This window comes from Motacilla alba, chromosome 12, assembly GCF_015832195.1.
Source record: "Motacilla alba alba isolate MOTALB_02 chromosome 12, Motacilla_alba_V1.0_pri, whole genome shotgun sequence".
NCBI lineage: Eukaryota > Metazoa > Chordata > Aves > Passeriformes > Motacillidae > Motacilla > Motacilla alba.
The window spans coordinates 14,627,264-14,654,236 of NC_052027.1; the positions used below are offsets into that span (position 1 = coordinate 14,627,264).

The 26,973-nt window shown below is 54.3% G+C and overlaps 2 protein-coding genes across 5 annotated transcripts; one reads left to right on the forward strand and one right to left on the reverse strand.

The window, feature by feature from the left end:
• The first annotated feature begins 8,505 nt into the window (after positions 1-8,505).
• On the forward strand, positions 8,506-12,420 carry LOC119705960. 3 transcript variants are annotated; one of them, XM_038148928.1, is made up of 3 exons: positions 8,506-9,348; positions 9,536-9,674; positions 10,305-12,420. In XM_038148928.1, exon 3 carries the CDS (start codon positions 11,366-11,368, stop codon positions 12,281-12,283), a length of 918 nt encoding a protein of 305 aa, XP_038004856.1. In that variant the 5' UTR covers positions 8,506-9,348; positions 9,536-9,674; positions 10,305-11,365; the 3' UTR covers positions 12,284-12,420. The 3 variants fall into 3 exon arrangements, with proteins under 3 accessions (XP_038004856.1, XP_038004857.1, XP_038004855.1); XM_038148929.1 differs by having other exon boundaries at positions 9,549-9,674; XM_038148927.1 differs by having other exon boundaries at positions 8,506-9,674.
• Positions 12,421-12,567: 147 nt separating this feature from the next.
• On the reverse strand, positions 12,568-26,973 carry GLYCTK (glycerate kinase). Of its 2 annotated transcripts, none has more exons than XM_038148925.1 (5): positions 26,858-26,973; positions 18,047-18,442; positions 17,531-17,682; positions 15,525-15,700; positions 12,568-14,908 (listed from the first exon to the last, which is right to left on the reverse strand). In XM_038148925.1, exons 2-5 carry the CDS (start codon positions 18,331-18,333, stop codon positions 14,006-14,008), a joined length of 1,518 nt encoding a protein of 505 aa, XP_038004853.1. In that variant the 5' UTR covers positions 18,334-18,442; positions 26,858-26,973; the 3' UTR covers positions 12,568-14,005. The 2 variants fall into 2 exon arrangements, with proteins under 2 accessions (XP_038004853.1, XP_038004852.1); XM_038148924.1 differs by lacking the exon at positions 26,858-26,973 and adding an exon at positions 20,337-20,550.

Here is a 26,973-nt window from a genome sequence, read left to right on the forward strand (position 1 = left end):
TCGGTGCGGGGCAGGAGCGGGCGGCGGGGCAGGTGCGCCAGCCTCCGTTCGGCTGGAGCGGCGGGGAGCGGCGCCGGGTGCCGCCCGGCCGGTACCGGCCCGCGGATGGGAGCGGCGGAGCCCGGCGCGGGGGTGTTCCCTCCCGCTGCTGCCGCTGGCCGGGGGCGCTGGGCCGGAGCCGGGGTTGGATCCCGCCGGGAGGGAGGCGGCCGCTGGCCGGCCCGGGCGGCAAGGCTCCGGGATGGAGGATCGGTGGTCCTGGGGACCGCTCGGGGTGAGGGGCTTCTCGGCTGCCCACGGAGAGCGAGGCCGGGGGATGGTAGGGGCTGGCGTGGGCGTGGGTCGGGCGCCGGCTGCCTGGCGGCAGGTGGATCCGGGGGAGGGACACCTCGGGGGGACCCCTCGGCCGCTCGCTGTGGCCCCCAATTTCCCCAGCGGTCACTGCTCTGGCCACCTTGGTGGGGCCGAGGGCGCCTGGGGGACAGCCGCTCGAGCGGGGAGCACCCTGGAGGCAGGAGTCATGTCCGGAGGGGCAGAGCCCTTGTCTCCTCTCCCCGCAGAGCCCCGGCCTGAGAGAGACTGACTCCCTGTAGGTTCACTGCATCGTCCCGGGTGGCCTCGGTGGGCTGTCGGGGTGGCCGGTGGCTCTCCGGGGATGTGATACATGTGACACGGCTGAGCTCCCTGCTCCTCTCTCGGCTGCCGCCTCTTCCCTCTGCAATTTTTCATCCTCCCATCTCCACGTCTACCTCTGCAGCCTCTGGTTTCTTTTTTATCCTTCCCTCTTGTTTCAAGATCCGTGGGTTTGTGTGGACTTTTTTTTCCAGCCCACTCTCCCCCCCCCCCCCCCCCCCCCCCCGCCTCCTGTTTTCTCATCCGTGCTCTCGCTCGCTTGAGCCCTCGTCTTTGTTTCAGCAGGGGAAAAAAAAAAAATTGCTTCCCTTGTAAAGTTGGCCCTGGCAGAGCGAGCCCCTGGAGAGCGATGCTGCCCGGGTGGCGCGGGAGCCAATGGCAGCCCCTGCCGCCCCAGAGCCGCGGTCCCCAGCGCGGGGGGACAGCCGCTCGCCCCAATAAATACCTGCCACCTCCCGGGCAGGGCGGTGTTGGGATGGCCCGCGGTTGGGGGGCACTGCCGGTCTGACACAGGTACCTCCACGGAGCTGCTTTCCCCAGGGTGGGTTTTTCTCCCGGCATGATTTCGATCACGGGCCCCGTGTCTCGGTTTGGGCACCTCTGTCACTCAGGTCTGTGTGTGCTGCTGGTCCCCGGCGGTCCCGTGGGGCTGGGGGCCCCTCGGCCGGCCCGGGGTCTCAGGGGGCTTGGGGTCTCAGGGGCTTGTGTTTCAGGTGTGCGCTGCTATGCCCAGGTTTGCCTTTGTTTGGAGCAGGGACGGGAATGAGGGACGAGGGGGGGGAGTTGGTCTTTTATTTTCCCTTTTGCATGGCTCTTTGATACCGTCCCCAGGCGGGGATCCCATTTCCCCGAGCCGCCTTTGCTCTGCGTGGCTCCTCCCGCGCTGCTGGATTCACAGCAGCCCCAGGTAAACGGAGAAGCCAGGAGTGCTCCGCGCTTCCCGCTCCCGTACCGCGGGCAGGCTGCCGGCTCCCGGCTGCGATCCCCGCACGGAGCCGCTTTGTGGCTGGCTTTGGCCTCGCCGGCTCGGGTATCGCCCGCCGGATGCTGGCGGCAGAATCTGGCCCCTTGTTTATAAGCGAGGGAGTAGTTTTGTCCTTATCTCCATCTGCTACGGAGGCCGGAGCTGAAATTTCAGTGGGATGCCGCGGATCACCCCGGGCGGCAGCCGGCGTGGGTGCTGCGCCCAAGGGAGTGTGGGCACCCCGAGGGGGCAGAGCAGCGACGGGCTCTGCTGAGCCCAGAGCTGGGCTCTTGAGGACCACGGGTTTAGCCATGGATTTATTGTCTGGCGTCTGTGTCTCCCCTCTGCTCTGTCTGGTTCCTTCCTCGTCTCCAGGCCGGCTCTAGAAGGCAGGGAAGAGGTGATGCTCGGGGGGCAGCACACAGAGGGCGTGCGGGGTGTTTTCGGGCTACGCACACAAAACGCCCGCTTCCCTGTGCCCGGGAAGTTGTTTGTACAGGATGCTCCCGTGGCTTTAGGCACCCGATGATTTTGATCACCTAAATCAAGCCGGGCGGAGCGGGAGCGGACTGTGAGGGCACCGAGCCCCGTGGGGAGCGCTGGCCGGGCCCCTCGGGCTCTCCGGTGTCGGCACGGCCGCGGCAGCTCCAAGGGCTGTGTTTGGAGGAGTGACGTGTGCGGTGACGGGAGGGAGGGACGGTGAGCAGGGCACGATCAGGGGCCGGAGCCTGGCCGCTTCCTGGGGCTCGCGTGGACATCCACAGCGGGAACAGAGACCGGGGAGGGGGATGAACAAGGGATATGGCGTCTTCCTCCGCTCGGCCCTCCGCCTGCCTCTGCGCTGCTGAGCCCAGCACAACTGCTGCGAGCCCCTGCTTGCCCCTGCCTGCCCTCTTCAAGCCGTTTGAACTCGGCCACAGGGAAAGAAGGCCGGGCGTAGGGTTTCCTCCCACCTTCCCCCCCTTTTTTTTTTGTGTGCTTTTAGACATGAGACATTCCTGAGTGGATATTGGTTGCCGGGGCTGGAACGCCTCCTGCCAGACAAAACTCATGAGAAATAGGGGAACTGGTTTGGGATTTTTTCTCTGGTGTCTTGACCCTTTGAGTTATTGAAAAGCCAGCTGCAGCTCAGCCCTGCACAGCGATTCCCATGTCTCCAGCCAGTCATTTTGGCTCTTGCAGAGAAGTCATTGTGAGTACAGGAGCAGCAGCTCACACTGTTGTGGTTTCTGTGGCAGGTTACATGGGTTTGTGTCTATTTCCTCCCCTCCCCAGTTCAGATGTGTAACTATCAGACTCATCAAAATGTAAATTATCAACCAAGAAGCTGCTGTGACATAGTCATAACTCTGCCCTCAGTGAGGTCAGCCTTTGGAGCTGGGAGGCCCAGAGGAGCACTCTGCCACTGTCCCATCTCCTGGCCACCATCCCATCACCCACCTGGCCAGTGGCAGGGGACAGAGGGGAGATGCAGTTAGGCAGGCAGGGCGTGGGTGACCTTGTGAGGTCCCCTTCGTCCTGCTCTGCTCCACCACCTCTCGTTTTTGTCCGGGCACTCACTGTAGACATCTCTGAAAGCTCTAATCTGCAAAGCCCTGGGGGGCTCCACACTGCGCTGGCTGCTATTATCCCCGAGACAAAGAGGGACAGGCAGGCAGATTACCTTGGCCTTTATTTTTTCAGCTGGGAGCAAAGAAAAGCCTTAAATGAGCTTGCTGCCAGGGACGGATTGATGGGGTAGAGCCCCCAGTGCCCTGCACTCCTTCCTCTCCCCAGATGCCGGACCCGGTCACTCCCTGCTCTGCTGCAAAGCCCCAGGGCGAGGCAAGGTTTTGCCTCCAGGCTGGGGTCCCCAGGGGCTCCCCGGCAGTGTCTCGGGCCATGTAGTGCCTGGGGCCGGCGTGGCCAGGGCAAACCTACGCTCACACCCACCTGGTAGCCACCGTCTCTGTGCTGCTGGTTACATTGCCAGGCTGGAGGGGCGATGGCTCATCCCGCACGGCTCGGGGGCTGTGTCCCACCCGGCCTGGCCCCGAGCCAGACGCCACCACCGCAGCGAGGGCCGGGTCCCCTCCATATGGTGCCCCTGGCCGGCTCCCAGCGCCGGGGCAGGTGCTCCTGTCGGGAGCACACAAAACCCCATTGTGGCGTTTGCCGGAGGGTTTCCCTCCCGGGCAGGGGCCCGCGCCAGCCCCAGCACTGCCGGGCGAAGGCTCAGCCGGGGGGACACGGCCACGGCCACCCCCTCCTCCGGGTGCCCTGCAGAGGATGCTCCCCGCGCAGCCCGTGTCCCCCTGGTGTCCCCTCCCCAGCGGCCGCGCTGGGTGGGTTGTGTCACCCGGCCGCTGAAGTGCTGATGGTTTTATGCCCAGCACTTAATTATGTCCCCGATTGCCACCGCCGTGTGGTGGCGAGCGGTGCTGGCTGTGACCCCACCGAGCCTGCCGCCGCCGCTGCAGCCTGGGGAGCTAATGGCAGAAGCACACCACACGTGGAGTTTAATTATTGGCTTTCTTCCTCAACAGAGTACATTGGCTGACCTTAATGCAATTAATTAGGGCTTAATCAACTTCTGGTGGCTCAGCGCAGCACACAGCGATTCCTGCCTTTCCAGGAGGGTTTATGAGAGGTTAAAGCAGTAAAGGGGAGGGTGTGGTGTTGTTTGTGGGTTTTGTGGGGCTGTGCTGATGAGTAAAGTTAGTCAAGTATTGGGGTAGACCTTGTGTCCTCCCGGGCTGGGCTTGTTGCTGGACCTCGTGGTAGAGGCAGGGGAGAGGCGAGCTGGACTCAAAAGCTGTGTCTGGAGTGATGCTTCTGCACAGAAATGCTTGTGTTGCTTGTTTTTGGCATCACGCTGAGCTCAGGGGTGGCTTGTGGCGGGACTGTGGCTGGGTTGTGCATTCAGCAGCTGCTGGTGGGTGGCTCTTAGGTTTGCACCCAGAGTGCTGGAGGTGAATTGCGGGGAGCCCCTTTGCCTCCTCGAGCAGCTGTCAGCCTTGGACACTAGAAGTTGTTGGTCACTGACTGCTCCTGAGCAAGAGGGAGGCTCCTTCCCCTCCCTGCCCAGCGGCATTTTAAAATTAGTAGCTCTCATTAATGTAACAGAATGTCCCCAGCACCCCTGGCATGGGCCCTTGGCCTGCACCCCATGGCTCCTCTTGCCTTGTCTGCTGGGTGCCCCAAAAGCTTTTGGAGCCTCTAAAAAGGGGCTTAGACACAAACGTCCAGCATAAAGACTTATTTGCACACCTTGTGTTTCCAGGCCAGCAGGCACCTGTTGGCATAGCTGGTGATGGGTGCCCTGTCCTTGGGCTGCTGGGGATGAAGTGACTCAGCCTTGGCCTTGCAGAACGCCCCTGGCAGGGGAGGTGGCCCTGTGCAAGTGGTGGCGTGTCCTGTTGTCAGCTGTAGTGATGGAGGCTGAAACCATGGCGTGTCCTGCTGTGCACCCTCACATCCTGCATGCTTTGCATCCTCTCTGTGCCGTCATCCCACAGCAGTTCCTGTCCCACAGTGGCATGTTCCCCCCTCTGCTGGTGCTTCTTTGGGTCCCCGCATCCCTGGCTGTGCCACCAAGCCCCTTGTGCAGGCTGCCCACTGCTGGGACTGGGATGTGGCAGCAGGAGCTGTGCCAGGCACTGTTACTGCCTTGTTTGCTTCAGTGCCAATTCATTAATATCAAAAAGCTAATTAGGATTCCACAGCCCTTCCCACCCAGCCCTTTCCTTTGGAGGCTGGAGGATACTTGTCTGCAGGATTTTGCTGCAGCTCTGTGTTCAAAGGAGTCAGTTCTGCTCTGTCCCATCCCGGTGCTTTGTGTCCCTCTCTCTGTTCCAGGCTGATCCATGTGGCTAAAGCCCCTCAAAGCCTGGCAAATGGGAAGTGATATTTGCCAATAATCCCTCTGCTCTCCTGGGCAGGCTTCTCATATTACAGGTTTATTAAAAAAAACAAAACCCAGGCAGCAATAACTGTGGCCCCAGGGAGAGCCCAGGCACAGATTGTTCCTGGTCAAACCCTACCTAACAGGAGAGTGCAGGCCCAGCCCCATCTCCTGGAGCATCTCTAGGCAGAGCACAGCCCCTCTTCCAAGCACAGAAGGAGTGAGACACAATCCTCTTTCTCCCTAGGGAACAAGCAGGATTCCCATGAGTCACAGACTAAATCCAATTTCTCCCCTCAAAGGCTGTGGGATAAACCCTGCTCTTGCTCACCAGGGCTCCCCAGTCCGGTGCCAGCACCCCCTGGCCTTGGCATCTTCCCCACTGCTGGGCTGGGCAGGAGCAGCTCCTGCACTGGCATCTTGCAGGGACAGGACAGAGCCAGCACCACCTGCCTGGCACCTGCTAGGACAAACACAGACTCTACTGCTGATTTTCTGCTTTGCTTTGCAAAGCTTTTGATGAAACTTGCCCAGAATTAGGGATGCTGTTTGCTGTTTCTTCCAGAATAGGGTAGAGATGTTGCTCCATTCTTTCCCAAAGTCTTGCCTCCTTGAGAATGGGTTTTTCCTGTGGGAAATTCAAACCATTAAAAATGTGTAGCTGGGGGTGGGTTTTTTGTTGGGTTTTTTTTTGTTTTTTCCTGCAAAAAAATACCAATTTGCCTGCAAGGAGTCTCACTTCAGCTCAAAACATTTCATTGTATGGACTGGGGGTTTCCTTCGGGTTTTAAGTCAACATTTCCCCTCAAAATGTCACTCAGGGAAAGCTGCTTTTTTTACAGCAAAAGTCTGTGATGACATTTTAAGTGGAGAAGAAAATTGCTGCTTCGTTTCAAAATGTCAACTTTGAGTGGGGTGGGCTTAGAGTTTTGTTTTTTTGTTGGTTTTTCTTTTTTTCATTCCAGTGTTTCCCAGGGGAAAAGCAAAATGGTTTCATTAGACTAACTGTTGCCCCCGCCATCATATCCAAAATAAATCTGTTGGTTTGGTTTTTTTTAACCTGTTTGCATTTTTGAAGCAGGGAAACTTTTGCCAAGAGAAGTTGTGCTCTGGCGGGATGCTGCCTTGGGAAGGGACAACCCTGCTGCATCCAAACCCGAGCCCTCTGTGGCAAATTCTCTGCCACCAAACTCCAGTGAGGACCTGTGGGAGAGACTCCGCTGCTGCCGGCTGGCCTTGCTTGCTGTGGGAAGGATTAACAGCACATCCAGGTTTTGAAGCTCTCCTCTCCCTGCTTTCCCTCTGCCTTGTGCTCCTGCTTTTATTTCATACAGCTCTCCTCGACAATCGCTTGTTCTAGATTAGGCTAGAGACTGGAGTTATCTCCCTTTTATTTATTAGGGTAATTATACCTAATGATTCACATGCTCGGGGAGAGTAATTGCTCCCAAATACAGCGCTGGCAGTGTTCTTACCCAGCCGGGGTGCAGTGATTCACAAACACATCTTTTCCTACAATTCATCAGCTGATGATCCCGTAATTGCTGACTTGCTTCGGAGCAGCTCAGGAGGGTCGCGGAGCCGGCGCTGCCCTCGCGGTGCTGGGTTCCTCGGCTGCTGCTCCCCTGGCAGTGTCTGCTCCCTGCCCTAAGGCCCGGCACCATTCGCCTCCCGTCCGGGTTGTGCTGGGGATTTTGGTTAGGCCGAGCCCCTCAAACTGTGGGATTTGTGCTTTTTAAAGAGTCACGGTGCCTAATCTGGCAAATTCCGTGGCACAGCCTGGCCGAGGGAAAGCCAGGGCTGTCCCCTTCCACAGTGGGAATGACTTCTCCATCCTCCCAAAAAGTGGCAGAGATGCAGTTTGACGCTCACCTCTTCACAGCTCTTGGTGACAGCCTTGGAAATACTGATGTGGAAAGCCAAACCCCCCAGGCTTTGCGCTGAATAAAGCGTCTGTGTGGATGGATTCCCCCTTCCCTGGGGTCTGGCAGCCCTCCGCCTGCACTGTCCCGGGGAGGGGACATGCGAGAGCTTTGCCTGAGGACTCCTGCCCATCCACCGTTCAGCGTGGGCAGGGACATCCATCCCACGAGGCATGGTGTGCAGAGTCCACCCTTCTGCACAGCTCCAGCCCCTGGAGGAACCTGGGCACTGGGGTGGAGGAAGGCTTCTGGGAGTGTTTTGAAGAGTGTTAATGTTCCCAGTGCTAGCCTGTGGCATGGAAAGGCAGCCCGAGGCTTGAAATTCCTCCTGCTGGCTTAAGGGGAGCCCAGGGTGATGGCTCTGGGGTGGCTCAGCCCCTCTGGAGCTGCTTAAGACAACATTATAGTGCTCAGCTGGAGGCTGCTGGTTGGCTGTGCTGTCTTGAGCCAGCAAAAAGTTTTTTGGTGCTGCGTGGCACCCAAAGAGTGTATTGGTACTTTGTTGGGGGGATTTTGTGGTTTGGGTGTTTGGTTTTTTTTGCGGGGGGAGGGGGGTTGGTGTGGATTTTTTATTTGTTTGGTTTGGTTTTAGGTTTTTGTTTGTTTGTTTGTTTTGGGGTTTTTGTTTGTTTGTTTTTGTTGTTTTTTCTTTTAGCTAGAAGACCCTTCCCTTCTCAGTCTGGGCATCACTGCATGAGCCTGCACCCACCACCCATTCTTGCCTGCCCCAGGCACTGCTCCAGCTCTCCCATCCTGTGGATGCCAGAATCGCTGCTGGGATGTGAGCAGAAAGGCAGGAGGAGAGGAGGTGGCACAAACAGCCCTTTCTGCTGGCCACCACTTGGCTTCATCCCCAGCACTGCTTGGGTGGGCTCCCGGGGGAGCCTGCCCTGGTTGCCCCCCACCCCCAAACATGGGGTTGTGCCAGTGCTGCTCTCTGAGCGTTCGCTGGAGGAACAGCTCCCTGCTTTCCTTCCACCCACATCCACCTCCTTAGAGGAGGATCCACGCTTGTTCACGTTAGTGCCTGGTCCCCTGTCAAGAGCTCCTGCAGGCAGCCAGGAGCTGCTCCTAATGGGCTGCCAGGGGATTTGGGATCTGACAGCTGGGTGCTGACAGCTCCCTGCAACTGCTCGCTCCAGCTGCTGGGCCCTCCTCTCCCTGGTAAGATGGAGAAGGATGCTCTGACCTCCACAGCGAGGAGGCTGGCTCCTCTTTCTCCCTTCACCAGGTGTTCGTGATGGTGCCGGAGGGTTGTGGTACCCACTGCCTTGGTGGGGCTGGTAAAGCCTTGGGGGACAGTGGTGGTACCAGCAGAGGGTTCCCAGGCTGGAGGAGCTCCGGCAGGGCGATGCTCCCAGATGCGCACTGTGAGAGGGGAGGAGGTCTGGGTGTAGCACAGAGCAAGTCTTATTGCAGCTCCTCGCAGGGAGTTGGGATGGGAGGCCCCGGTTAGCTGGGAGTGCTGGGAGCAAGTGCTGACACCTCCTGGGGCTCCCTCTGCAGCATCTCTGGGGCCTCCCAAGCTTTCTCCTGGCTGACACATCGCCTCTCTTCTCTGTCTGATGCAGGGCTCCTGTGCCTCCCCACAGACCCCATACAGGGGCTGGGGGGAATCCTGGGGGCTCCCTGGGGTCCGGCTCCATCCCAGCGGGGCTGTGGCAGCCCAGGCAGAGGGACTGTCCTGTCGTCCTCCAGCACGGAGCATCTCCCAGCCTGCTGTCTTGTATGGCTTTTTATTCCTATGTGATTATACATCCCACTTCATATAGGGATTGAAGCCGTGCACTACGCCGGGCTCCTACAGCAGAGAGCAGCCCCTGTGCCACGGGAGCCGGCCTCGGAGGAGCCACCAGAGCTGTCCCCTGGGGTGCTGGACGAGGATTGCTGGCCTCAGCCTGGGCTCCGTCCTGCATCCCAGGCTCCCCAGCCCTCTTGGGATGCAGGTGAGGGTGCCAAGCTGCTTTGGGGTGAGGCCAGCACAAGCCCACTCCTTGCGTTGCACCCCCTTGCGAGGGTGGGCCTGGTTCCGCACCACATCTGCTGTGGAGAGCCCCAGCGGCTGCACTGGTGGGCTCATCCCTGGGGAATCTGCTGCTTTGCTTTTGTCCCTGGCTGTCCCGGGATATGCAGCATCTACATGCAGGCACTGCCAGCAGCACAGGGGAGGAGGAAGAGGAAAAAGATGCTGAGGAATGGCCACGACAGCAAGGGCTACCCCAGGCACGATGCTCTTCAAGGTTTCTCAAGAGGCCTCAGCCACTCTTTCAAGGTTTGTGTTATATCTGTCACATTAGCGAAAATGGTGAAAATTGTGGCTTGTGGAGGAGATGAAAGGCAGCCCTTCCCAATGCCTCCATAAAGGAAGGGCCCCATTAACACCTAGTGAATTATTGGCCATTAATCAGGCTCTGTGCAAAATAAAACCATCCACATTTATCATTATTGGATCCTTAATGAAGTGATAATGGGAATGCTGGGGAGCTGTGATATTAATGTCTTCTAAGAGGCAAGAGCAGAGCCAAGGGCGGCAGCCAAGATTTTTAATTTACTGCCAGGAGCTCGTGCTGTTAATAACGCTGTTACTTCTCCCGGCCGTTAGCGCTCTTTGGCTACGAGCTCCCGACTTAGGAGAGCAAATCAACCCTGAACGTACCCAGCCTTGGTTCACCTGCTCCCCACACAGCATCTGAGCACGTTTTTCCTACCCACTGTCCCAGTGTCCCCTGCCCATGTGCAGGGATATGGCCAGGGAGCTGCTGGCCATCTTTACCCACCTGACTCCTTCCTGAAGGCTGGCTGGTGTAGAGTTTTGCTTTTCTGATAAAAAGGGAAGGGACTGTGAGCATCAAGCCCCAGTGTCTCTTACTGTCCTCACTCTCTCTGTGACTTTTCTCCTTAGGCACAGGCACCCAGAGCCAGGGTGGCGTGGAGCTGGTTCCAGCACAGCCCACACAATGGGGTTGCTTGGTGTGACTGCAGCCACACTCTGGTGTCTTCATTGGCACAGCTTTACTCTCATGAGGCCAATATCCCATCCAGGACAGCACGGACAAGCTGCAAAGCCCTGCTCAGCTGTGGTGATTCACTTGTGTTCCCAATGGGAAAGTCATTGCTCCTGCCAGCCCAGAGGCAAATCATCACCAGGCAGGTAAGGATGCTCTCATGTCTTGAGATTTGTGTTATCTCACAAATCCTGCTAAACCTGGCCCAAAGGTATGTTGGCTCATGCGTGGAGCCTTTTGACCTTTTGTGAAGGCACTGCAGGTCAGAGGGAGCTGGCATCAGGCAGGAGTGATAGCAGACAATTCCCTGCTGAGCACTGTCCAGAGGAAGATGCTGCTTTGTCTGTGAGGGCTGAGCACACTCCAATGCTCCTTTTGTCCCTAGGCAGAAGTTGCACAGGGTCCACCAAAGCAACCTCTTGGAAAGGGAGCTTTGAGTTATCCAGGTAGAAGCATCAGAGAAGTATTTCTGTAGCCTGGGTGTTCTTGCTGAACCTCCCCCTGGCCTATTATTTCCTCATTAGGAAAGAAAGGACAAGAACAAAAATCCATATATGGCAGCCAAGCAAAGGTAGATGGGAAATGCACTTCAAACCGCTCCATCCTTTCAACAAACCTTTTATTAGGCTTCTCTCCTCCCCAACACACACTCTTTAATCGTTATGAAAAGCCACCATTCAGGAAGCAAGGACACTGCTCGGGCTACCTGGAGCAGGCATTTCCCAGGAGAAGCCAGCCAGCACTAGCCCAAGGTTCTCCGGAATTGACTGGGAGGCAGCACAAGCAGCAGCTTGAAGTCCAGGGTGGTGGTCAGCAGTGTGGCAGAGCTGTGGGCAGGGGGTTGTGGTGGCCCTGTGGCAGTGTGCCCAGGCTGGCATACTGGACTGCTGCTAAAGTTCCCCTTCTGCCAGGCACCCCAGCCCGAAAGCAGAGTCACTCTGCATTCTGCTGGAGCAGAATGGCCCAGGGAGCGCTCAGCACGCTGTGGGGCCAGCAGAATGGCCCAGGGAGTGCACAGCATGCTGTGGGGCCAGCAGAATGGCCCAGGGAGTGCTCAGCACGCTGTGGGGCCAGCAGAATGGCCCAGGGAGCACCCAGCACGCTGTGGGGCCAGCAGAATGGCCCAGGGAGCATGCAGCACGCTGTGGGGCCAGCAGAATGGCCCAGGGAGCGCTCAGCACGCTGTGGGGCCAGCAGAATGGCCCAGGGAGCACTCAGCACGCTGTGGGGCCAGCAGAATGGCCCAGGGAGCACTCAGCACGCTGTGGGGCCAGCAGAATGGCCCAGGGAGTGCACAGCATGCTGTGGGGCCAGCAGAATGGCCCAGGGAGCACTCAGCACGCTGTGGGGCCAGCAGAATGGCCCAGGGAGCGCTCAGCATGCTGTGGGGCCAGCAGAATGGCCCAGGGAGTGCTCAGCATGCTGTGGGGCCAGCAGAATGGCCCAGGGAGTGCTCAGCACGCTGTGGGGCCAGCAGAATGGCCCAGGGAGCGCTCAGCATGCTGTGGGGCCAGCAGAATGGCCTAGGGAGTGCTCAGCACGCTGTGGGGCCAGCAGAATGGCCCACGAAGCGCTCAGCATGCTGTGGAGCCAGCTTCACCCAGCTGTCCTGGCTGCAGCCCATACTTGTGGCTGTAAGGCTGCCCGTGTTAGTGCCCCCGTGGAGCTGCCCTGCTGGGCACGGAGCAGGCGACCTGCCAGCGACCTCTGGAGAAAAACACACGGCACAAAGCAGCTTCTCCTGCACAACCACCCCCTGACATTACGGGGGCACAGCGAGCTCTGTAACGCTTGGCAGATTTTCCCCAGCAGATCTGGGAGCAGTTTGCCACTGCGAGCAAGTTCAGGCATGTTACAAAAGACCTTCAGACTCTGAGGACAAATGAGATGCGTGGATGAGTTTAAACCACCGGGCAAGACTGGGGTTTTGAAATTCCCAGGGTTGTGCCTTATTCTGAGCCTGGGCTGTAGCCCAGACAGTCCAGCTGCCAGCCTGGCATCGACACCAGGCCCCATGATGGTCCTGCTGATAGCCCTACTTGTTAGATACTGGCTTCAAAACCAAAATAGGAGGTTTTGCATCCTCCTCAAAACCCCACCCTCTGATCCACCTTGAAGCGAGGTGCAGAACAACTGACTGTTCAGTGAGACACCACAGGGTGTTGGCACAACGGTGTATTTATGTCACGAGATGAGATCAGCCACACGGAGTAGGTCGGTCTGTCTGGAAAGAGTCTGAGTCAAGCGTGTCCTATTACATTAGAGCTGGATTTTCAAAGGAGCTCAGCTCCCACTTAGGCTCTGTAACAAACAGACAGATATTCAAAAGGAGTTGGACGTGCTGGGTCATACTGGCTGCTGAGCTAAAGCCCTTTGAATATCCAGCCAAACCGTCAGTGTGCCTGTTGCTGCAGGCAAAGCCCTCCTGAAATCTAGCCCCACTGTGAGCTCCATGTCCTGGGAAACCAAGCTCATCTCTGCTCTCCCACACATCACACTGCAGTAGGTGACAAAAACGTGATAACCACTGTGTCCTCGTGCATGTGGGGGAGCAGCTCCCTGTCAGAGCACAGCTCTGGCAGATTTGCCCTTTGATCAGCTCAGCAGCATGGGTCAGGAGAGCTGAGCATGAAGGTTTCCTTGTCTTTTGTTCTGTGGAATTAGCAGAGTTAATCAGAATGACAGCAACTTCTGCCTCAGTGCAGAGGAAAGGTCAGTGGCTCAGGCTGGATGCACGACAGTTTTCTAGACAGTTGGAAAACAACACCATGAAAGCTCATAGCATACATGCTGCTGGCACAGAGGCTCTCCCAACAGGGACCAGCAGGGAAGATGTTACTGTGGAGGGAAGGAAGCTGGAGGACTCCACACAGCTGGCTTGTCACTGCACTTCATTCATCCCCATCCTTACACTGTCCAGTGAAGGTATGTCGTCCTCTTTGTCACTGCGCACTGCTTGTGTCACCCAGCCAGTATCAAGAACTTCTCTCTGCCAAGGTGCTTCTTAGCCACACTCGTGGGTGTGCATCCTGCTGGGCCTGGGGTCTCTGTCATCTCCATCTGCTGTGGGAAGAGCTGCAGGGCACTGTGCTGGCATGTGGAGCAGGTGCTGGGTGTCTCCTTCCCATCACATCCCCTCAGCAGCTCCATGCTCCAGGTGAGCAGGCCTTGCTTTTACTGCTTTTACCTCCTTCAGTCACTGTAATTTGCTCCTAAAACCCCACTGCTGAGCTGCTCTTCAGCTGGGGGCACTGGAAGGGCAACAGTGCAGCAAGGGCTCTCCGTGGTAGCCCTGCCACGGCCTCAACTTCCCTACATCTCTTAAATTAACTATAGCTGAAGCAGTCACAAGCCTTAAATCCAGTTTCCTTGTCTGTAACGTGACCTCTTACCTTCCTTTGATCCCACCAATTATAAGTGCTTGTTTTTGCTGTGGACATCCACTCATCTGTCTAATTAGTGGATTCTTTCTGTCAAAGACACTAGCAGCCTCAACAGTGAGCCCTAATTTAAGTAGTTTGCATTTGTCCACAGCATTGGTGCTTTAATTTACTCCTGCTCCTAATTAAGTGCATCTGGGTGTCTGCAGAGGGAGCTCTCATGATCTCTCCAAGGCTCTAATTAAAATGGCCTGGATGTCCATGACATTGGTGCCTGTCAAGCCTGTCACCAGGAGGTGATGCCCACCTTGGAACTGGCTGAAGAACGTGTAGGAGTCATTGTTCCTGAGAAAGGCCTCCACATCCAGGCCCTCCTGAAGTGCCTCAGCCACCAGCTCTGGGCTGCAGAAGGCTCCTGCTGCCTCCGTTGGCCCATCCTGCCCATCTGTTCCCCCACTGAGGAAGAGGATCTCACACCTCCCTTGGGGGCTGCTGGCTCCTGTGGCCTGGGCCTTGTGCAGCCCCAGCCCCACACGCAGGGCCAGCTCCTGGTTTCTCCCTCCCTTGCCGTTTCCTTGGAGCTGGACCGTGGTTTCTCCACCAGCCAGGATGCACACTGCTCTGTTGGGCCCTAATCCTCGCAGGGCCTGTAGAAACTCCAGGTGCAAACCTGGGATCTGTAGCTCTGCTGCCAGCTGCAGGAGATTGCCCCTCAGCTCGTCACCCAGGGGCCCTTCTCCGAGGCTGGCGAAGCCCAGGCAGAGCAGCTGGATCAGCTGGCAGTACAGAGTGGCAACACGGCCGACTTCCCCACGGACAGCTGCACTCAGCACCAGAGCTGCATAGCCCAGGCCCTCAGCCTGGCGTCTGGCCTCTTCCAAAGCCAGTGTGTTGGACCCAAGGATGATGTTGGAAACGTGGGAGTAGTTTTCTGGAGCGGTGGGCTTGGTGGGAGAGCTGGAGAGGACCATTTCCACTGACTTGGGCAGGTTGTGCAGCAGGTTGTATTTGGTGAGTATGTGAAGGCAATCTTGGACACTGTGGGAGCTGGCAGCAGTGGGCCCACTCGCTATGATGTCCAGGGGGTCACCTATCACGTCAGACAGGATGAGACTCACCACCTATGGAAAGAAAAGCCCACAGATTATTGCAGGAGGCAAAGATGGGTGGCCACAAAAGAGCACTGGCATAAGCACTGCTCTGAATGCCATCCCCACATCAAAGCAGATAGAAACAGGGTAGGTCTTCACCCATTTTTAATTTATGGACCTGTGAGTGTCACCTTGCCCTTCTCAAACCCACAGATTTAAAGTGCCTTTTGAAGCTGGACTATCATGTTGGAAGATGTAACCCGTGACACTGCACTTGTCAGGCCCAACCTAGTGTGGGTTCAGCAATGGGACACACTGAGAACAGCCCCCAGGGGAGCCAAGGGTCAGAGCCAGCCTTGAAAACACTGTGCTGAAGCACCAACACTTGGAAGTGCCTGCTGAATGTGGGCTGGGGTCTGCAGAGTGGCATGATGGGATGGCTGATGTTTCCCAAGTCTGAATTCTCACTCTCCCAGCTCGGTCTCCCTAAGATTTTCAGTCCCAAGTGAAATCTCAGCCAAAGAGCCCCAAAACAGTGTGCAAAGTTGTTCACTCAGTATGGACAAAAACCCGGCAAGTTGATTAAACCTCTGTTTTGAGGGTAGACAGGTGATCTCTGGGCAAACAGGGGCTCTCCCTTGGTTACCCGGGCAGGATGTGCCAGCTGGGCCAGCCCTCCACCCTTCAGCACGGACAGAGTCTTCCGGACAATGTTCAGCTCCTGTATGGCAGCTCCTCGGGAAGCCAACATCTTTGTGAGTTTCTCCTTCTCCTCGAGGAGGATGGGAGGGATGGGAGCAGGCAGTAGGGCTGATCCACCCCCTAGGATGCAGAAGAGATGGCAAGGACATCAGGATAGCAGGAGAAGGAGGACAAAGGAGAGCGAGGCTTTAGCCTTTTCCCTCACCAGTGTCTGAAGGGAAGGCAGAGGTGATTGGGGACCTAAGCTAACATCTCTGGAGAATTCAGTCATCTTCAGCAATGGGTTTTAATCACTGCTGTCCTGCACTCTCTGCAGTCAGCTACACTTCACCCAGGCAGTGTGAGCCTGGCTGGATGGGGGCACCACAAGCCTGCAGTGTGGTGGGGATGACAGAAGAGGGACAGCAGCTACCCTCACCTCTGCACTGGGCTACAGCTGGGTCCTCACACTGATATTCAGGGGTTACCTGGGTGGGTGAGCAGGGAGCATGGCCTCCACGGCTCCCACAGCAGCCAGTGCTGTGCACATGGGGACACTGCCTGCTTTGGTGGCTCCATTTATTCAGGACAGTGTGTGAAAACACTGGCTAGGGATGCAGCAAGATTGGAAAGTGCTGAACTGCAGTCATCTAGGCCTGGGAGGAAAGAAAAGGGGGGACAGTAATGCAAAGGACAAAGCACACTCCGAGTCCAGGGTGATAGCTTCACTGATGGGAATTCGATAAAAGCAGGCATTGGAAATGTGGAAAAGAAGGCAAGGTTCTAATGGAAAAGTGGAATGGATTGAAAATACAGAGGAGAAAAGAGCAAGGTCTGTGCACAGAGTGAACGTGCACAAAAGTACAGCTGAATGCTACTGTCAAAATGCAAAGCCTGCTCAGAGGTTTGAGACAAATCAGCATCAATAAAACATGATGAGCAAGAAAAACAAATGCAAATGCCTGTGTTTCAGTCAATAGCCAGGGATCTAGCTGAGAGGCAGGAGCAGTTGGGGACCGGCTGCTGTGTGGGAGTGCACATGCATAGGGAGTCACAGCCACGGGGAGATCCTGTACAGGCTCCCTGAAGGGCTGAGGAGTCTCTTGGAGATCCCTGTAGCCAAAAGGCAGGAGGAAGCCCAGGGGAATCCCCAGAAAGCACAGCTAGCTTCCAGTCACTTGGGTGTTTGCCTAATGGCACTGCTCTCTCTGTACTGGATCAGGCTTCAGCATCCACAGAGGAATAAACACTGAGCAGAGGACAACAAGGCCTTTCTGCAGAGCTGCTCCAAGCCCCTGCATGCTTTTGCCCTCTGACACGCACTGAGCTCAGGATGAGGTGATGTCACTGCATCCCTCTGATGCATCTTCTTACACAGCCTGGGATCTGGGGACAGCCTGGGGGCCACCGGCCAGGCCCTGGGGGTGTGCAGGGCTGCCCCTGCAAGGCATGCAGCTTACTGTGTGGTACCTGGAGGCCTCTTTTCCACTAGCTGGGAAGGAGCCAAGCCCTGGGAAAGGTCACTCCCAGACCTCAGCTTTCAGACTCACACTCTGGCACAAAGGCTGAGCATGCAAATCTACCAAGTGCTTGCTCCTCCAAGTCTGCATCTCCAAATATAAGGAGAGGGCAGGAAGAAAGTGTCTCCTTGCCAAGAGGTGGGAACAGCTGCCAGGCTGTGCCCAGAGGTGCCACTTCACTGTGGTGGCACAACTGCAGGACTCAGCCTGTGCAGCTCAGCCTCCTTCCAGTGCTGGGAGGCAGCATGTCCACTGCAGCAGCAGGAAGCCCTGTGCTCTCTCTTGCTGCATGCCTGGAGAAAGGATGGCAGAAGGGAGAGGAAAAATCAGAGCTGCAAGTGTCCGTGCTGAAGGGGCTGGCACAGCACAGCACTCCCTTGCTGCAGGGTCAGGGGTGGGCAAGCAGCTGGGGGCCCTCAGCAGATCCCAATCCCTGGGATCCCCACACTACCTGAGATGAGCACAAGGAGCAGGTCATCTGCAGTCAGACCCTCAGCCAGCTCCTGAATGGCAACAGCTCCCTTCAGAGCCTCTGCATCTGGGAGATTGTTCTTGGCGCCTTCGATGACCTGGATTCTGCTGTGTGGCTTCAGCAGCATCTCCCTGGTGGGGTAAGAGAGGCAATTACACCACGCATCTGTGCACCCACCCAGGCAGCCACGCTGTCACCTGCAGGTGCCTGGTGTACCAGTGGCATAAAGTGAGAGACCTGGACAGGCAGATGGCCTTTGCCGAGTGTCTCTTCCCCACAGCCAGACAGGCAGCACACCCAGCACAAGAGGTGGGCTGCATCACTGGTGTCACTGGCATGTGATGGTGGTTGAAGATGAGAGCGGTGGGGTGGGCAACAGAGCAAGGGCAGCTCAAAAGGACTTAAGGTGTTCTCAGCAACATCCCACAGAGGAAAAATCTGGCAGCCTACACCCCTCCTTCCTGCTCCCCAAAATTGTCCAGAAACAGTCCTTACTGCATTCCCGCTCGCTGCAGGCTCTCCTGGATCCCCAGTGGCACATTGATAATCCCTCGAGTGAGGTGGTCTCCCAGGATCTCTTCTGCTGCTGCAGCCATCCCCAGCACAGCTTTTCCAAAACCCACCAGGTACAGGTGCCTCTTCACTGGAAAGGCCTGGCCCTTCACCAGCAGCTGAGGGCACCCATCTCCCTGGAGCTTCAGAGCCCTCCTCAGCATGGGAGCTGGGCGGACGGTGCCCAGAGCGCCACAGAACAGGGACAGTGCGTGCTCGCGGAGGGACATGGTGCACAGGCTGCCAGGGCTGAGCCCCTCTGCCTTCTGGGGTGGGTTTCTGCACTCCCTGCCAGCACTGGCAAGGCATCAAGGGCTGAAACAACCAGCAGCCTCCAACCTGCAAGGGAAAGTGAACATTTTTGCTAGTAGAAGAGACAGGGCTGTCACAGAAAGAACAGAGGTCAAAACATGAACCGTGGAACTCTAGCTCCTGTTTCCCCTAGATTAAGGTGCCATATCAGTAGCATTTTCTAACTTTTCCCCAGGCAGGAGGAAGGGAAGGACAGTGTCACATTCAAGCTATCTGTCAGCTTGTGATTCCCCTGCAATCTCGTCACCCCCTGCAGGGAAGGTGAGCTCTGCCAGCCAGCTTCTCCATCACTGTAGATTTGCCACTGGCAAGCCATCATTTCTATTTGCTTAGTTTGACACCTTTCCAAACTGTGGAAGCTGCTCTCTGTCCTGGAGAGAGCAGGGCATCTGGGTGGAACAGCTTTTCGCTACATTAACTCCCTTTCCCATGCTAGCCAAATGCTGATGTCATCCTCTGGCTGTGCATTGCCCCATGTGTCCCTGCAGCATCAGACACAGACTGAGGAGAAACAACAGCCTTGCTGGCTGCCTCACCCCTTGCTGCTGGTGGCCACAGAGAGACCAGTAATGAGGTTTCCTCACCAAACAGCAAATTAACACAAGGCTTAATTTACCTTTCTCTTTTACTCCTCATTATCCATTAAAATCACATTTAGAGCCCAAATAAGACTTGGTATCCAGGCAAAGTGTCTGTGAAAGCCCATTTGAGCTGCTCTCCACTGAGCATTAGCATTATCTGCAACAGATCTGTGCATGGACCGAAAGATCTCAGCTGCTCAAGGGCAGATACTTGTCTTGACAGAGGAAAGGTGGCCCCTGCCAGCACGCACACATCTATTCCCTCCCAGCATTTCTCCTTCCTTCTGTTAACTGGCAGCAAATTCACTGCTGGTTTCTGAGGATCAAAGATCCTTGTGATCTGCATCTCTCCTGCTCATGGCATTTAAGGCAGGGTGCCAGGAGGCTGAAGCAGCCAGGGCAACACACTTGATCACAGACCCATTGAAATTCCTTGAGAGAGAATTATTCCTGTCTCAAGTAAGTGGATGTGTTTTGTGCAAGGGCTTCTTTTAGGAGAGCTCAGGAGTCCAGAGGTCTCTTTGTCCTGACACTCCCTAGCAATGCAAGGTGTTAATCATTAAGCTGGACAAGCTTTTCAACAGCTCCTCTGGTTGTAAATCTGCCTTATTTTGCTGCAGGGACCCAAAAGATCGATAGATAAAACCTCTACACACCTTCTCAGGCATTGAAACTTGGGAACACTCTGAAATATTGGGACAAGGGACTTGTAGGTAAGGCTATACAGAAAATCAAGTTTGTCAGAGAAAGATCTCCAAAAATCACTGAAGTGGGAAAAGACCCTTAAGAACAAGGCTAGTAGTAAATGATTAATTGCTTAAGAGAACAGATTTTAAAGCCAAAAGCCAAGGCAGATTAACCACCTACGTGTACTCCCTTTAGGTGCTGGTCAAAAGGACGGGCTTTTCAACCACCAGGAGACAGGAGAACAAAAGACAGGATGCCCTGACCACTTTGTTACTAGACTCTTAAACTTCATGGCAGCTGATGCTGCCAGCAGTTGAAACCACTGACCCCACTTCAGTGAGGGCCAGAGTAACTGTGCACCTCTCAGGAACTGAGATAAGCATCTCTGCTCCCAGCAGGTCTCTGATTCGCCTGGCCCTGGGCACAGTGCAATCAGAGGAAGGTGCTACAAAGCAGAGGTGCATCACACCCCAGGTCACCTCGTCTGAGCTGCAATACAGGGTTTGCAGGAATGGCTGGAGAAGAAAAGCTTCAAGGGAGCCAGGAGAGTTTAAGAAAATAAAGCCCCAAAGTTTTTAACAGGCTTTGTCTCTGCCTTGATGTTTCTGAGCGCTGCTGACCCAGAAGCCCGGGGAAATTGAGCACAAGCAGACCTGCAGCCGTGGCTCCTGTCACACGTGCCCTCCTGGCAGCACCGTCCAGCTCCAGCTCCAGCTCCAGACACGACACAGCAGGCCTGAGTTCTTTAAAGGCAATCCTCTCCTACTGGAGGTGGAAAAACTAAATGCCAGCTTAATTCATCTGGCACTTGTGTACATACTGCTAATGCTTACTCTGGAAAGCCTTTCAGTACAATAGCAGGCATGTAATCTGTTTTCTGCACTCTGAACATAGATTATACTTTAACCATCGAGGCCTGATCCAGTCTCTGGGAGCCAGCAAGCGCCTTTCTGTTGCGTCTCAGGATTTCGGGGTCCACTGCCTGACACTGATCTCAGAGCACAGGTGTAAAGGCAGAGTAAATACAGTGTAAAACCCCCTTGCAGTCAGAGGTTATCCAACTTTATACCAGTGCAACAGAGAGCTGAATTTGGCACAGATCCATTTGCTTTGGATGTCTCAGTGTGTGACTCTGCTCCTTGTCAGCTCTGATTAGACACACAGGCTCACTGGAGACTCCCCTTGGAATGGGGGCGCTGCTAATGATACCACAAATCCCTTTTTATGTAATTTATTTATACAGTCTCAGGCACTGGGTACTAAATGTCATCAGGGAACAGCTATAAATCAGTGCTATGAAATCCACTGTAGATATTAACAAAAAATAAAACTCCTACTCATTTTACTAAGGCTTTAAAAACAAGATCAAGAGGGCTCAATATCACCCCAAGACACAGGCAGTTGTGGAAAGAAAAATAACCCAAATGGCAGCTCTCATGCTCCCTCCCCAGATGGTGGGTTTAGAAGTGGTGTAATTGCCTGTTAACTGCTTCATATTGCACGAGGGGAAATTACACCCTCACATCCCTGCATTTTCCTCTTCCCACTGCTGGCTGTGAGGAATCTGGGCTGGGAGAAGGGGCTGATGATGTGACTCATATTACCTTGTGAATTAATCTCAGTTTCCCAGTTTCACAGGAAAATCACTTAAGGATGAATGAGCCCTCTTCTGTATGGATAGAAGGTGACAAGCTATAGAGTGAGGTTCAGGTTTCACACCTTCCCTTTGTCCCCGGTTGGGACAATTTGGAGTTGGGATACAGACAGTCTTTTGAAAAGTTTCCTGTAAGTTCGTAGTAAGCTTAGATGAAAATGATGCTAAGAATTGCCTGTTCCAAAGAGAGCTGGAGGATTGTAAGGGGTTTAGATTAATCCCCTTTAAATGAAAACTTCCTCAGCTTTCATTCATGAATAATCTACGCACTTATAATAATCTACACAGACCATTATAAGCCCTTTCTTCAGAGGGCTCCTCCTAAGCCTGTAGAAATTTCCACTGTTAGCTCTCACACCAAAACGCAGCAAAACCCCAGCTTCTCATTTTCACCTTCTCTGGGAAAGAGGGAGGGGAAGGAGCTGGACTGTGATAAAATACAGGCAAAACGCTCGTTTGCATTACCTTTCATTAACTTTTTAATTAAAGCAATTCTGCAGGCAAGGAGCCAACGTCAGAGGGAGACAGAAAGAATCCAGTATTAGGGGCAGAAATGTGGTAAAGCTGCCAAGTAAATTGGATGGTGGCAAGAGACCAAAAGCATGGACATAGCAGGGCAGAGTCTGAGCCATAAACTTGGAGGCACACTGGGGAAGAAAACAGTGAACAAATGAGCTGGCCATGCCCATGCAGTGAGAAAAATGAGCCAGCACCTCACTCCATGGCAGGTACTTGAAAGCTAGAAAAATACTCCTTTCTAGGGACCCGTCTGCCATCGCTGGGCAGAGCTGAGCTGTTCCAGGTGCTGTGGTTGGAGGTTTGTTCAAGGATTTGCATCTTGGGCTGGTGGTTTTTTTGAAGTTGGGGCAATTGAGCTTATTGCAGGCCAGCCCAACCACACACACATCCTGAGCATTTCAGGGGCTGTGAGATCAGAGGATGCTGTGCCAGAACGCATGATTTAACTGAGAACTTCAGGGACCTAAATTACTTCAGTTTCAATGCTGTCAGGATGACTCTGGATTTCCTCCAGGACTGGTGGCTGGCCCATCTTGTACAGGGTCAGCTTCAAAATCCCTGAGGGGCTAGGAAAATATTTGAGATAGCACTGGATCAAACCCCAGTTGCTGGAGGATAATTTTGAGCTCAAGCACTAAGAGACAGATTACAGTAGTAAACTCCCAGACACAGCAAGTTTTAGCAGTGTCTCTTGTTCCTCGTTTTTCTTGCTGCGTGACTTTTTTCTGGCCTCTCGGCATGTAAATTACTGACAGACTCACCAAGGCTCCCTGCTTCCATTTCTCCTGCATCACCAGGGGAATTTACCTATGAAGTACAACAAAGTGGAGATTTTACTGCCTTAAACTCCCCCGTTCCCACTTACTGACACATCTCCTCTATCATTTGATATATCAACTTTAATTCGCCTGGCGAGCCCCGCTCAAACCCAAGCTTGCTGCTCCACATGGTCCCAAAAGCATTACAAGAAAATTTTCCAGGAGATGCACTAAACCCAGGAGGGAAACAACGCACTGAAGGCTTGTTCCAAGTGACTATTCTGGGAGGATTAGATGGGGGATTTTTCAAGACTAATCTCTTTAAATGAAAATTTCAGAATTTGATTAATTTTTTAATCTGCACATGGATTTGCATAAAATTACTGTACTGCCTCATTCACATATGGCAAAAGAGAAAATGTCTGCAGCAAGGATGGGCAGCTATGAAGGGTCCAGTGCATGAGTGGGTGTCAGGGACAGGGTGAAGGGCCCTTTGCCCCCTCTCACTGCAGTGCTCCTGCATCCATAAGTGGGAAAAAGTATGAGGGTGGTCAGCACCAGTATGATGAGACCAGAGGGTCTGCCAGGTAGGCAAGGGAGAAAGTAGGATGGAGCCTGGATACCTTTGTTTTAAGAATATGCTGAGCTCTGGGAAACCCAGGAGTCCTAGTTTCCACTACATGGCTTTCTATATGTTGCTTGGAAAAGAAATATGTTGCTCTCATGACTGATTTACTCACCAGGAAAGTGTCAACAGGGTCTCTCTGCCTTTGATGGGGAATGTGGCTTAAGGCCAAACACAGGGAAGATAAGTGTTCTATTCAGCATTTTATATATATAGATCAGTATCATTAGCAAAAAAAAAATTAACTGGATTTGACATATGCATCTTACTAGTTTTTCTAGGTCACACTCCCTTCACTCCCTATATACCTTTTGGAAATGATTTTTCCATGCTCTGGGGACTGCAAGGAAGAAAAAATTTTCACTAAAAATTCTTCTGTAGCTCAACACAGAACACTACTACCCTGAAGCCAAGCCCATGCCAAGTCTACTTCCTTTCATGCTGTAATTTCTCAAGCTCCCTATTCTGAGTCAACTTGCCATCAAAGATGAGAGTCATTTAAAATCCAGGGAAGGATCACAGTATTCTAGAGAAGATGAAAAGCTGCGAGCCTTGAGGACTGGAATAGTAGAAAGGGGTTGAAATTCAGTGCTGCGAAATACAAGGTCATGGTCTTTGGGATTAATAGCAGAAAATTATGAGCTCCTCAGCTGGAAATAACATAAGAGGAGAAAGAGCCAGGAATCTTAATCAGTCACAGGATGACAATTACAGCTGCCCTCTGGGCTGAGACAAGAGGCTGTGGGGAACGTGGAAAGCAGCAGATGTGAACTGCCTGGACTTTGCTGAGGTTTTTGACATCATTCCTGTGAGCACGCTGGAGGGTGGGCTGGGCAATCAGAGCCAGCCCCGCTGGAAAGCAGCCGGACCACTGGGCTCAGAGGGCAGAAAGCAGTGGCTCGGGGTCCAGCTGGCAGCTGGTAATCAACAGGGACTCTGCTGGTGTTCGTGCCGCCCCACAGCTTCATTAGTGACTCAGAGAGCAGCACAGAGCACCCGGTTTGGGGAGCTGCTGATGGAGGCACCCTCCAGAGCAACAGTGATAAACTCAAGGTCGGGGCCCACAGAAACCTCAGGGCACTCAGTAGGGAGAAGTGTGAATTTTTGCTGCTGAGCAAGCACAAGTCCCTGTATTGTGCAGGTTCCAGTGGAGTCTAATACAGAAATGCATAGGTAGAATAACTGCATTTGATCGATATTACTCAAGCAGCAATTAAACGTTTTTTCCATTAACTAATTTTGCAGGGGCATTATCCATAATTCCTACTTAATATGACATTTTTCTAGGAGATCCAATTATCCTGCCAGCTAAATTCCAGCTTGGTATAAACTGACAAACTAAGTTCCAACGATTAGGAAGAAAGGCAGAAGAATAAAAAGGAAGTGACAAAATATCAAATCAACAACCCACGGTGTTATACAACTCTAAAACTTAGCTAAGTATTGTAGGTGTTTTGAAGTAAATTGTCTTATGATGTTATTGGTGAGTCACCTCCGGGCCTGCAGGAGATAATCCAGGCTCTGATCCTGCAATTTAGAGTGTGCAGGAGGCACGACATTCCCAGCTTTCCTAAAACCTCTTGTCACAGGAAAATAAATCAGTTGTGGGTTTTGAACTGGCCTAACAAAGGGGCAGCTGACCCTGAGACCCTCAGGAGGAATGAGGGCGTGCTCTGGTATCCCTGGACCCCCGTGTGAAAGTCTTGACTTTGTTTCAAAGGAAAAAAGGTAAATCATTCTGAGGAGCCAAACCCACAGCAGTGTGAAGGGATGAGTGGGGTGAGATCTCCAAACATGTTACAGGGAGCTCCAGCAAGCAAACAGCAAGGGCAAGGACTCTGAGAAAAGAAACAACTAACTAAATCAGAAAATAATAAATGCACACAAAATAATTCAGCCCGTTTGAAGGACGTGCAGAGCTTTAACAGTCTTTGGACGTGCTGAGGTTTGACCACAGGAGGGCAACAGGATCCAAAAGCAAAATCACTCTGTTCTGGACACCTTGAAAGGAAATGCAATTAACATTCAGGAAGGCATCTACAGTTTTTTTTCTTTTGATTGTGAGTTTCTGGGGGACTGAAGTGACAAGATCTCCTGGTTTCTAAATTTAAAATAGCAGAAAACTTTGTGGGGTGAGATTCTCACAGCGACTTTTATACTCCAAGAGCAGCTTTTTAAGGTAAGAAATACACAAAAACACACATACTGAGCCTGTCATCAGGATTTGGGATAGAAAAAAGCAGTTCCAAGGTGTGTGTACTGCAGCAGCATCTTCAAAAGCCACGGTGTGTTTCTCAAAGGCTTAAGTGTGTGCTGCCCACCTTCACCTGAGAGCTTACGTGGTGTAGGAGCACGGTGCTACAGCTGTGGTGTTGCTGTAGTATTGCCAACAATCTTTAGAGGAATAAAGATTACTTGGAAATAAAAATATGCAATAGTGGACTGAAAGTGGGAGGAGAAGGGTGAGAAAGTCATCACAGTGTATTTCAAAGGAGAGAGAGCTGACTGACGCTCCCTGCTCCTGCTGGGCTGCCCTGAAGCTGTTCCCGAGGGCTCTGCCAAGATGCCGGCCCAGCACAAAATCACCTGTGTGGAAAAGAACCCTGAGACATCGAGCCCAACCTATGACCCAGCACCACCGTGCCACCCAGACCCCATATGGCCACAGCCACCCATATAGCCACAGCCAGCCTTTCCTGGAACACCTCCAGGGACAGTGACCCCACATCTCCCTGTGCAGCCCATTCCAATGTCTAAGCACCCTTGCTGTGAAGAAATTCTTCCTGATGTCCAGCCTAAACCTCCCCTGGCACGGACTGAGGCTGTGTCCTGTTGTCCTGTCAGTGGTTAGCTGGCCAAGCCCCAGCCGGGGCTTTCGGGGAGTTTAGAGAGCAGTACGGTCACCCCTGAGCCTCTTTTCTCCAGGATGAACACCCACAGCTCTCTCAGCCGCTCCTCACATGACCCGTGCTCCAGACCCTTCCCCAGCCCTGCTGCCCTTCTTTGGACCTGCTCCAGTATTCCTATATCCTTCCCGAACGGAGGGGCCCCGAACTGGACGGAGCACTCAAAGTGTGCCCTCCCCAGTGCCCAGGACAGGGAGACAATCAGTGCCCAGGACCGAGACACAATCAGTGCCCAGGACCGAGACACAATCAGTGCCCAGGACCGGGACACAATCAGTGCCCAGGACCGGGACACAATCAGTGCCCTGCTCCTGCTGGCCACACTATTGCTGATACAGGCCCGGCGCCACTGGCCCTCTTGGCCACCCGGGAACGCCTGGGCTCATGTTCAGCCGGCTGCCGACCAGTGCATTTCTCTCTAGTTTCCACTGGAAACTCCGAAAAACGCCTTAAATCGCCATCCTACGGGGGCTGTCCCGCGCTCCCCGCGGCCCCTCACGGCCCGCAGCGCCGCGAGCCCGCCCGCCCTGCCCCGCACCGGAAGTGACGCACTCCCGCCGGCGCGAAGCCATTGCCAGTTCTACGGGATGACGTCATGCCCTCAACCCGGCCCCCTACGCCTCAATCGGCACGGACGGGTGGGTAAAGAACTGATAACGAACCCCGGCCCCGCCACAGCCGCCCGGCCCTGCCCCGCCCCACCCCTTCCCACCTTAGGCCCCGGGAGCGGCGGGGACGGCGACAGATGCTGGCAATCGCGGCGGGCCGGGAGCGCGCAGGCCTTTCTGCTCTTCCTGCCACACTCAACATGGCCGCCGGCCACCCCGC